Genomic DNA, 12,358 nt, shown 5'->3' on the forward strand with positions numbered 1-12,358 from the left:
TTGTATACATATAAGGTTGGCACAGTGTGGTCCTCTCCTGGTATCAGTGGTTGTATAGATATGTAAGGTTGGCACAGTGTGGTCCTCTCCTGGTATCAGTGGTTGTATAGATATATAAGGTTGGCACAGTGTGGTCCTCTCCTGGTATCAGTGGTTGTATAGATATATAAGGTTGGCACAGTGTGGTCCTTTCCTGGTATCAGTGGTTGTATAGATATGTAAGGTTGGCACAGTGTGGTCCTCTCCTGGTATCAGTGGTTGTATAGATATATAAGGTTGGCACAGTGTGGTCCTCTCCTGGTATCAGTGGTTGTATAGATATATAAGGTTGGCACAGTGTGGTCCTCTCCTGGTATCAGTGGTTGTATACATATAAGGTTGGCACAGTGTGGTCCTCTCCTGGTATCAGTGGCTGTATAGATATGTAAGGTTGGCACAGTGTGGTCCTCTCCTGGTATCAGTGGCTGTATAGATATATGAGGTTGGCACAGTGTGGTCCTCTCCTGGTATCAGTGGTTGTATAGATATATAAGGTTGGCACAGTGTGGTCCTCTCCTGGTATCAGTGGCTGTATACATATAAGGTTGGCACAGTGTGGTCCTCTCCTGGTATCAGTGGCTGTATAGCTATGTGAGGTTGGCACAGTGGGTATGGGTGGCATCTCGGGCTCCTCCCCTGGCCTCTCATCTGTCTCTGCGGTGGTGCTGACTGGAGTCAGACTTCTCTCCGCTGCAGCAGAGACACCTCCACACCCAATGCCCTCCCCGCTCCTTCCCTCCCGAGGCCGCTGCAGCCCCGAGGAGCATCGTCTCGTCCCCTTCAGGAAGCACGTTGTCAGGGAGGAGCGATGGTACAGGTAGGACGCTGGGGGTCACAGATTGTGTGTGGTCCTGGTGCCATCACCGCTGCCCACAGCCTCACTCCTCTGCACCAGACACTGCAGGTATATGTTCGGAGATGTATGGTTTACCTGCATCCTATGCAAATCTAACACTACTACATCTGCATTCCAGCTCTGCTACATGTGACAAACTCAGCTCCATCACATTTCACACACCCGTCCATAGTAGCTCTGCTACACTGCCCGAAGTGACTTGTGCTGCATCGGACGACAATAGCTCTGCTACATTTGACGCGCTTTGTGCTGCTGCATCTTGAAATTATCCAGCTCTGCTGTATCTGTATGTGTGAGTTATGTAACCCCATTGCAGTGCCGGCCGTGTGACCCCGCAGAGCTGAGCTGTGTGCGTGTGTTCATATTTAATTGATGGTAACCTAATTCCCACAGCACACGATCCCCGGCGGTGGGTCTTATTGTCTGAGCCCTGGTGCCGCACGCACTCCTCTCTGCTCAGTCACTGTGCAGAGCTGCAGAGCATCTTCATGGAGAGTTCTGGGGGTTCACATATTATACAGGAGCCCATGTGGATCCGTGCAGGGAAGGTAGATGTAGTCATGCCACCTGTGAGGGGGCAACAAAAAGGGTCTGTCACCCGGATTTCCATGGACCCGGAGCGCTCTCTAACGTGCTGTCGCATCGCCGTTGCTTCCTCTCTCCTATTGCACTGTATGTGTGATTGCCAGTCTTTACTGCACTTCTCCCATGCTGTTCAGGAACCAGGAGGCTCAGGCTGAACAGTGCTATGGCATGAGATTATTAATGATTGGATGGAGACCCTTGAATGCAGATGTTATGACGGCATCCATGTCTGAGGCCACTGAGGGGTTCAGTAAAGCCGAACCGACTAAGGCGGAGCCTGAGGGTTCGAAAAGCCCCTCTCCCATCTAAGACATGGTAGCTGGGGCCCTGGCAGAGTGTTTTTACATTGGGGCCCCGGAATTTCAGGTTAGACCCGTGTAGCAAATACTCCACTGGTTCCTAGGTGTTTATACAGGTTAATTCTTCCTGGCACAGTATAGTTTAATCAGTGGAGCAGCGCTTCCTGGCACAGTACAGGTTAATGGCTGGTGCAGCAGTTCTTCCTGGCACAGTACAGGTTAATGGCCGGTGCAGCAGTTCTTCCTGGCACAGTACAGGTAATGGCCGGTGCAGCAGTTCTTCCTGGCACAGTACAGTTTAATGGCTGGTGCAGCAGTTCTTCCTGGCACGGTACAGGTTAATGGCTGGTGCAGCAGTTCTTCCTGGTATGCTACTTTAGAATTAGGGGGACAACTCTTCCTGGCATTGTACAGTTACATTTCTGGGGCAGTTCTTCCTGGCACAGTACAGGTTAATGACCAGTGCAGCAGTTCTTCCTGGCACAGTACAGGTTAATGGCCGGTGCAGCAGTTCTTCCTGGCACAGTACAGGTTAATGGCCGGTGCACCAGTTCTTCCTGGCACAGTACAGGTTAATGGCCGGTGCAGCAGTTCTTCCTGGCACAGTACAGGTTAATGGCCGGTGCAGCAGTTCTTCCTGGCACAGTACAGGTTAATGGCTGGTGCCCGCAGTTCTTCCTGGCACAGTACAGGTTAATGGCTGGTGCAGCAGTTCTTCCTGGCACAGTACAGGTTAATGACTGGTGCAGCAGTTCTTCCTGGCACAGTACAGGTTAATGGCTGGTGCAGCAGTTCTTCCTGGCACAGTACAGGTTAATGGCCGGTGCAGCAGTTCTTCCTGGTACAGTACAGATTAATGGCCGGTGCAGCAGTTCTTCCTGGCACGGTACAGGTTAATGGCTGGTGCAGCAGTTCTTCCTGGCACAGTACAGGTTAATGGCTGGTGCAGCAGTTCTTCCTGGCACAGTACAGGTTAATGGCTGGTGCAGCAGTTCTTCCTGGCACAGTACAGATTAATGGCCGGTGCAGCAGTTCTTCCTGGCACGGTACAGGTTAATGGCTGGTGCAGCAGTTCTTCCTGGCACAGTACAGGTTAATGGCTGGTGCAGCAGTTCTTCCTGGCACAGTACAGGTTAATGGCTGGTGCAGCAGTTCTTCCTGGCACAGTACAGGTTAATGGCTGGTGCAGCAGTTCTTCCTGGCACAGTACAGATTAATGGCTGGTGCAGCAGTTCTTCCTGGCACAGTACAGGTTAATGGCTGGTGCAGCAGTTCTTCCTGGCACAGTACAGGTTAATGGCTGGTGCAGCAGTTCTTCCTGGCACAGTACAGGTTAATGGCTGGTGCCCGCAGTTCTTCCTGGCACAGTACAGATTAATGGCTGGTGCAGCAGTTCTTCCTGGCACAGTACAGGTTAATGGCTGGTGCAGCAGTTCTTCCTGGCACAGTACAGGTTAATGGCTGGTGCAGCAGTTCTTCCTGGCACAGTACAGGTTAATGGCCGGTGCAGCAGTTCTTCCTGGCACAGTACAGGTTAATGGCTGGTGCCCGCAGTTCTTCCTGGCACGGTACAGGTTAATGGCCGGTGCAGCAGGTCTTCCTGGCACAGTACAGGTTAATGGCCGGTGCAGCAGTTCTTCCTGACACAGTACAGGTAATGGCCGGTGCAGCAGTTCTTCCTGGCACAGTACAGGTTAATGGCTGGTGCCCGCAGTTCTTCCTGGCACAGTACAGGTTAATGGCTGGTGCCCGCAGTTCTTCCTGGCACAGTACAGGTTAATGGCCGGTGCACCAGTTCTTCCTGGCACAGTACAGGTTAATGGCCGGTGCAGCAGTTCTTCCTGGCACAGTACAGGTTAATGGCCGGTGCAGCAGTTCTTCCTGGTACAGTACAGATTAATGGCCGGTGCAGCAGTTCTTCCTGGCACAGTACAGGTTAATGGCTGGTGCCCGCAGTTCTTCCTGGCACAGTACAGGTTAATGGCCGGTGCAGCAGGTCTTCCTGGCACAGTACAGGTTAATGGCCGGTGCAGCAGTTCTTCCTGGCACAGTACAGGTTAATGGCCGGTGCAGCAGGTCTTCCTGGCACAGTACAGGTTAATGGCCGGTGCAGCAGTTCTTCCTGACACAGTACAGGTTAATGGCCGGTGCAGCAGTTCTTCCTGGCACAGTACAGGTTAATGGCTGGTGCCCGCAGTTCTTCCTGGCACAGTACAGGTTAATGGCCGGTGCAGCAGTTCTTCCTGGCACAGTACAGGTTAATGGCTGGTGCCCGCAGTTCTTCCTGGCACAGTACAGGTTAATGGCTGGTGCCCGCAGGCTACACATCTGTCCTCCACTAATCCCACTCACAATTTCATTTTCTCTGCTGGCGCTCAGTCTGAGCTCCTGGTGACCCCAATACCGCAGCGCTGCACACGTTACATAACGGCACACAATGCCCATTCTGCGGGCACTGGGATGATGATGGCACTGCCAGCCCTGGGGGGGGGGGGTATGTAGAGACTGCCACCCCTGACCTGCACAGGAGCCATAGGCAGTAATGAAGAACAGTAAGATGGCGCCATCTAGTTTTAGCACTTCTCTATCATCTGCTGCCACCCGCATGTGGGCACCCAGGACCCTCCAGGCATTAGGGCCCGGGCACTGCTGCCACATTTGTAACCCTGATGGCCCCATTGCTGCCCAGAAGGCCTGTCCCATTCATGACACCAAGCTTGGTTTTGGATTGTGCCTTCAAATTTGAGGTTCTGCTGGTGACAGACGCTCCTGCTTGTCATCACGTTGGCGGTATTGGTTGTCAGCCAGCTTTCCACGGACTGTGCATGAGAATATAATAGTGCTGTGTTATTTAGTGCTATGTCTGAATGTCAGTCTTTACTGCAGTTCTAGGGTTCTCTTCATGCATCAGGATGAACAGTGCTAGTGCAGGGGATTGTAAGAGGACACAGATGGAGGGGCTGCACACTCTGTGACCATCATCAGTGAGACCGCTGTATGAGGGGATCTATAGATTATAGGAGGGGGTCTGTAGGAGATGGTCTACAGGAGGGGGTCCATAGGTGGGGCCTATAGGAGGGGAGCTGTAGGAAGGGGTCTGTAGGAGATGGTCTACAGGAGGGGTCTGTAGGAGATGGTCCATAGGTGGGGGCTATAGGCGGGGATCTGTAGGAAGGGGTCTGTAAGAGATGGTCTACAGGAGGGGGTCTGTAGGAGATGGTCTACAGGAGGGGGTCTGTAGGAGATGGTCTATAGGAGGGAGTCTGTAGGAGATGGTCTACAGGAGGGGTCTGTAGGAGATGGTCTACAGGAGGGGTCTGTAGGAGATGGTCTATAGGAGGGGGTCTGTAGGAGATGGTCTATAGGAGGGAGTCTGTAAGAGATGGTCTACAGGAGGGGTCTGTAGGAGATGGTCTACAGGAGGGGTCTGTAGGAGATGGTCTACAAGAGGGGGTCTGTAGGAGTTGGTCTATAGGAGGGGGTCTGTAGGAGATGGTCTATAGGAGGGGGTCTGTAGGAGATGGTCTATAGGAGGGAGTCTGTAAGAGATGGTCTACAGGAGGGGTCTGTAGGAGATGGTCTACAGGAGGGGTCTGTAGGAGATGGTCTACAGGAGGGGGTCTGTAGGAGATGGTCCATAGGTGGGGGCTATAGGCGGGGATCTGTAGGAAGGGGTCTGTAAGAGATGGTCTATAGGAGGGGGTCTGTAGGAGATGGTCTATAGGAGGGAGTCTGTAGGAGATGGTCTATAGTAGGGGTCTGTAGGAGATGGTCTACAGGAGGGGGTCTGTAGGAGATGGTCTATAGGAGGGGGTCTGTAGAAGAGGGTCTATAGGAGGGGGTCTGTAGAAGAGGGTCTATAGGAGGGGGTCTGTAGAAGAGGGTCTATAGGAGGGGGTCTGTAGAAGAGGGTCTATAGGAAGGGGTCTGTAGAAGAGGGCCTATAGGAGGGGGTCTGTAGGAGATGGTCTGTAGGAGATGGTCTACAGGAGGGGGTCCATAGGTGGGGGCTATAGGCGGGGATCTGTAGGAGGGGGTCTGTAGAAGAGGGTCTATAGGAGGGGGTCTGTAGAAGAGGGTCTATAGGAGGGGGTCTGTAGAAGAGGGTCTATAGGAGGGGGTCTGTAGAAGAGGGCCTATAGGAGGGGGTCTGTAGGAGATGGTCTATAGTAGGGGGTCTGTAGGAGATGGTCTACAGGAGGGGGTCTGTTAGAGATGGTCTATAGGAGGGGGTCTGTAGAAGAGGGTCTATAGGAGGGGGTCTGTAGAAGAGGGTCTATAGGAGGGGGTCTGTAGAAGAGGGTCTATAGGAGGGGGTCTGTAGAAGAGGGTCTATAGGAGGGGGTCTGTAGAAGAGGGCCTATAGGAGGGGGTCTGTAGGAGATGGTCTACAGGAGGGGGTCTGTAAGAGATGGTCTATAGGAGGGGGTCTGTAGAAGAGGGCCTATAGGAGGGGTCTATAGGAGAGGATGTATGTCAGGAGGGGAGCCTGCAGGGTCACACTGGACCCCCCTCCGTCATCTGACACTAATCCATCTTAGCTGCCACCGCTCGTCCTATCAGGCTGACGAGACACCTTGCATTAAATAACCCCTAAGTACACTCTACAACCGCTAGCATTCACAGGGTAAGGCCTCCTGCACGAACGCGTGCGCCCCGTTGCCGTATTGTGGACCGCAACACACGGGTGCCGTTCCGTGGGCATTCCGCATCACGAATGCGGACCCATTCACTTGAATGGGTCCTCAAATCCAGAGATGCGGAATGGTGTGGAACGGAAGCATGGAACGGAACCCTGCAGAAGAACTACGGAGTGCTTCCGTGGGGTTTCGTCCCGTACTTCCATTCCGCAAAAAGATAGAACATGTCCTATTTTTTTGTGGAACGTCCTGATTGCGGACCCATTAAAGTGAATGGGTCCGCGATCCGCTGCGGCTGCCCTGCGGATGGTATTCGTGCATTGCGGCCCGCATTTTAGCACGATAAAACGTTATATGACGGTTAAGACGGTTGCCTGGGGAAGCAGAAATACGGGTCAGTACATCAGCTAGTGATCCCTAAAGAAATGGGTGATTCCCCCCCACCTGTGATGTCAGAGGAGGCCGGCGAGTACGTGATGACCTTTTCGGAGATTTTTTGCGACCACTTGCTGGGAACCAGGTCTGCCTCAAACTCTTTGTATTGGAATATCTTTTCGGGTATTCACCCTAGCAATTTCAGATTACCTCCACCCACACGTGCGTACCAGACATGGTGGAGGTAATGGCAGGATGGACGGCGGTCTCTAATTGCTCCCTGTTACTGAGCTGGGATCTATTTGCTTTTGATACCATGGAAGCATACCCATGGCCTGAGCTCTCAGGAGGAAGCACGTGGCTCAGATATGGATTAGACCACGTATTTCTTTGATGTATAATGCCAGATAGGGGTTTCTTGTGTGATCTCGGCTGGTGAGGACACGAGCCTTCTCCTGACCCCTCTAACAGGTCTGGTCTGTCTAACGCTGGTGTCTGATATCTTCACGGTTTATGATGGGGGGTCTCTGTGAGGTTCTTCCATCTTACTGGTCTGTATTGCTACAATCTCCGGCCATGGAAGGACAAGGACGAGGTGATGACCCCCTACAGCAATGTAAAGGGAGGGGGTGCCTACTCCTAACCACAATGTTCCTATCTGGATCCCTCTATCGCCACAATCTATAGGACGGGGTCTATAGGAGGAGATCCCATAGATCTATAGAAAGGGGTATATAGTACGGGATCTATAGGAAGGGGTCTATAGGAGGAGATCCCATAGATCTATAGAAAGGGGTATATAGTACGGGATCTATAGGAAGGGGTCTATAGGAGGAGATCCCATAGATCTATAGAAAGGGGTATATAGTACGGGATCTATAGGAAGGGGTCTATAGGAGGAGATCCCATAGATCTATAGAAAGGGGTATATAGTACGGGATCTATAGGAAGGGGTCTATAGGAGGAGATCCCATAGATCTATAGAAAGGGGTATATAGTACGGGATCTATAGGAAGGGGTCTATACTATGGGGTCTATACTATGGGGTCTATATGAAGGGGTCTATACTATGGGGTCTACATGAAGGGGTCTTCCCAGCTTTTAAAGCTCAATGTATAGTTCTGCAGATTTCCATTTGAGATCTCTGCTTGCAGTCAGTAAATGGATACATTCTGGTTTGTATTGAGATGCTAAATATACTTCTCACAGCTGAGGGTTTGTACCAGTGTATCAGTAGGTAGGGGCCACAGGGGTGGAGGCCAGAACCAGAGAGCTATCTAGGATATTGCTGAGCTTACAGACGATTGTCCAAACTGATACATTGTAACAAACCCGCCGGCTGTATGAGCAGGACTAGGCCAGGATGTTCCCATTCACTGACTGCAAGCTGAGATCTTACACTCGTACATTATACCGGACCATACGTCATGATGATTTTTGTCTTGCAGCTGGGGGATGGCGGTCAATGTGTACTCCACGTCTGTGACCAGTGAAAACCTGAGTCGCCATGATATGCTCTCCTGGGTCAATGACTCCATACAGCTCCACTACACCAAGATAGAACAGCTGTGCTCAGGTGAGGAGGGCGGGGGAGCGGCTGGCCGGTATGGGGGCACACACAGCTGTGTATAGAGCGCCTCCCGCTGGTGCAGTCCTATTGTTCCCTGCTGTCAGCCATGGAGGTTTGTCCGGCCCCAGAGGTGCGCTGTCCCCCGTCTGACGTCCCCTCCTGTCTCCTCAGGAGCAGCCTACTGTCAGTTCATGGACATGCTTTTCCCCGGATGCATCTTACTGAAAAGAGTGAAATTCCAGGCGAAGCTGGAGCACGAATTCATCCACAACTTCAAGGTCTTACAGGCCGCCTTTAAGAAGATGGGCGTGGACAAGGTACGTGTCCCCCTACAGAGCGTATATGTGTTATTATACATGTGACCCCGGTCCTGCAGACAGTATACAGGACACTTCTCCTCAGTATCCTCCCTACAGAGCGTATATGTGTTATTATACATGTGACCCTGGTTCTGCAGACAGTATACAGGACACTTCTCCTCAGTATCCTCCCTACAGAGCGTATATGTGTTATTATACATGTGACCCTGGTTCTGCAGACAGTATACAGGACACTTCTCCTCAGTATCCTCCCTACAGAGCGTATATGTGTTATTATACATGTGACCCCGGTCCTGCAGACAGTATACAGGACACTTCCCCTCAGTATCCTCCCTACAGAGCGTATATGTGTTATTATACATGTGACCCCGGTCCTGCAGACAGTATACAGGACACTTCCCCTCAGTATCCTCCCTACAGAGCGTATATGTGTTATTATACATGTGACCCTGGTTCTGCAGACAGTATACAGGACACTTCTCCTTAGTATCCTCCCTACAGAGCGTATATGTGTTATTATACATGTGACCCCGGTCCTGCAGACAGTATACAGGACACTTCTCCTCAGTATCCTCCCTACAGAGCGTATATGTGTTATTATACATGTGACCCCGGTCCTGCAGACAGTATACAGGACACTTCTCCTCAGTATCCTCCCTACAGAGCGTATATGTGTTATTATATATGTGACCCCAGCCCTACCGACTGTATACAAGACACTTCTCCTTAGTATCCTCCCTATAGAGTATATGTGTTATTATATATGTGACCCCGGTCCTACCGACTGTATACAGGACACTTTCCCTCAGTATCCTCCCTATAGAGCGTATATGTGTTATTATATATGTGACCCCGGTCCTGCAGACAGTATACAGGACACTTCTCAGTATCCTCCCTATAGAGCGTATATGTGTTATTATATATGTGACCCTGGTCCTACAGACTGTATACAGGACACTTCTCCTCAGTATCCTCCCTACAGAGCGTATATGTGTTATTATATATGTGACCCCGGTCCTACCGACTGTATACAAGACACTTCTCCTTAGTATCCTCCCTATAGAGTATATGTGTTATTATATATGTGACCCTGGTCCTACAGACTGTATACAGGACACTTCTCAGTATCCTCCCTATAGAGTATATGTGTTATTATATATGTGACCCCGGCCCTACCGACTGTATACAGGACACTTCTCCTTAGTATCCTCCCTATAGAGCGTATATGTGTTATTATATATGTGACCCCGGTCCTGCAGACAGTATACAGGACACTTCTCCTTAGTATCCTCCCTATAGAGCGTATATGTGACCCCGGTCCTGCAGACAGTATACAGGACACTTCTCCTTAGTATCCTCCCTATAGAGCGTATATGTGTTATTATATATGTGACCCCGGTCCTACCGACTGTATACAAGACACTTCTCCTTAGTATCCTCCCTATAGAGTATATGTGTTATTATATATGTGACCCTGGTCCTACAGACTGTATACAGGACACTTCTCAGTATCCTCCCTATAGAGTATATGTGTTATTATACATGTGACCCTGGTTCTGCAGACAGTATACAGGACACTTCTCCTCAGTATCCTCCCTACAGAGCGTATATGTGTTATTATACATGTGACCCTGGTTCTGCAGACAGTATACAGGACACTTCTCCTTAGTATCCTCCCTACAGAGCGTATATGTGTTATTATACATGTGACCCTGGTTCTGCAGACAGTATACAGGACACTTCTCCTTAGTATCCTCCCTACAGAGCGTATATGTGTTATTATACATGTGACCCTGGTTCTGCAGACAGTATACAGGACACTTCTCCTTAGTATCCTCCCTACAGAGCGTATATGTGTTATTATACATGTGACCCCGGTCCTGCAGACAGTATACAGGACACTTCTCCTCAGTATCCTCCCTACAGAGCGTATATGTGTTATTATATATGTGACCCCAGCCCTACCGACTGTATACAGGACACTTCTCCTTAGTATCCTCCCTATAGAGTATATGTGTTATTATATATGTGACCCCGGTCCTACCGACTGTATACAGGACACTTTCCCTCAGTATCCTCCCTATAGAGCGTATATGTGTTATTATATATGTGACCCCGGTCCTGCAGACAGTATACAGGACACTTCTCAGTATCCTCCCTATAGAGCGTATATGTGTTATTATATATGTGACCCCGGTCCTGCAGACAGTATACAGGACACTTCTCAGTATCCTCCCTATAGAGCGTATATGTGTTATTATATATGTGACCCTGGTCCTACAGACTGTATACAGGACACTTCTCAGTATCCTCCCTATAGAGCGTATATGTGTTATTATATATGTGACCCCGGTCCTACCGACTGTATACAAGACACTTCTCCTTAGTATCCTCCCTATAGAGTATATGTGTTATTATATATGTGACCCTGGTCCTACAGACTGTATACAGGACACTTCTCAGTATCCTCCCTATAGAGTGTATATGTGTTATTATACATGTGACCCCGGTCCTACAGACTGTATACAAGACACTTCTCCTTAGTATCCTCCCTATAGAGTATATGTGTTATTATATATGTGACCCCGGCCCTACTGACTGTATACAGGACACTTCTCCTTAGTATCCTCCCTATAGAGCGTATATGTGTTATTATATATGTGACCCCGGTCCTGCAGACAGTATACAGGACACTTCTCCTTAGTATCCTCCCTATAGAGCGTATATGTGTTATTATATATGTGACCCCGGCCCTACCGACTGTATACAGGACACTTCTCCTTAGTATCCTCCCTATAGAGTATATGTGTTATTATATATGTGACCCCAGCCCTACCGACTGTATACAGGACACTTCTCCTTAGTATCCTCCCTATAGAGTATATGTGTTATTATATATGTGACCCTTGTCCTACAGACTGTATACAGGACACTTCTCCTTAGTATCCACCCTATAGAGTATATGTGTTATTATATATGTGACCCCGGTCCTACCGACTGTATACAGGACACTTCTCCTTAGTATCCTCCCTATAGAGCGTATATGTGTTATTATATATGTGACCCTTGTCCTACCGACTGTATACAGGACACTTCTCCTTAGTATCCTCCCTATAGAGTATATGTGTTATTATATATGTGACCCCGGTCCTACAGACTGTATACAGGACACTTCTCCTTAGTATCCACCCTATAGTGCGTATATGTGTTATTATATATGTGACCCTGGTCCTACCGACTGTATACAGGACACTTCTCCTTAGTATCCTTCCTATAGAGCGTATATGTGACCCCGGTCCTACTGACTGTATACAGGACACTTCTCCTCAGTATCCTCCCTATAGAGTATATGTGTTATTATATATGTGACCCCGGTCCTACAGACTGTATACAGGACACTTCTCCTTAGTATCCACCCTATAGAGTATATGTGTTATTATATATGTGACCCCGGTCCTACAAACTGTATACAGGACACTTCTCCTTAGTATCCTCCCTATAGAGCGTATATGTGACCCCGGTCCTACTGACTGTATACAGGACACTTCTCCTCAGTATCCTCCCTATAGAGCGTATATGTGTTATTATACATGTGACCCTGGTCCTGCAGACGGTATACGGGGCACTTCTCCTCAGTATCCACCCTATAGAGCGGAGCGTATATGTGTTATTAT

The 12,358-nt window shown here is 49.6% G+C and overlaps 1 protein-coding gene across 12 annotated transcripts in view; it reads left to right on the forward strand.

The window, feature by feature from the left end:
• The window catches only part of MAPRE3 (microtubule associated protein RP/EB family member 3), an 80,976-nt gene that overhangs the window by 52,898 nt on the left and 15,720 nt on the right, over positions 1–12,358 (forward strand). For 8 of the 12 annotated variants that reach the window (XM_044288968.1, XM_044288972.1, XM_044288971.1 and 5 more), the window contains 2 exons: positions 8,243–8,370; positions 8,536–8,681. In XM_044288968.1, the coding sequence (XP_044144903.1) occupies positions 8,243–8,370; positions 8,536–8,681 (274 nt within the window). Of the gene's footprint in view, positions 1–835; positions 857–921; positions 944–8,242; positions 8,371–8,535; positions 8,682–12,358 lie in introns of those variants that run through there. The other 4 variants (XR_006388561.1, XR_006388562.1, XM_044288967.1 and 1 more) reach the window with 2 other exon arrangements.

This window comes from Bufo gargarizans, chromosome 4 (assembly GCF_014858855.1).
Source record: "Bufo gargarizans isolate SCDJY-AF-19 chromosome 4, ASM1485885v1, whole genome shotgun sequence".
Lineage (NCBI taxonomy): Eukaryota > Metazoa > Chordata > Amphibia > Anura > Bufonidae > Bufo > Bufo gargarizans.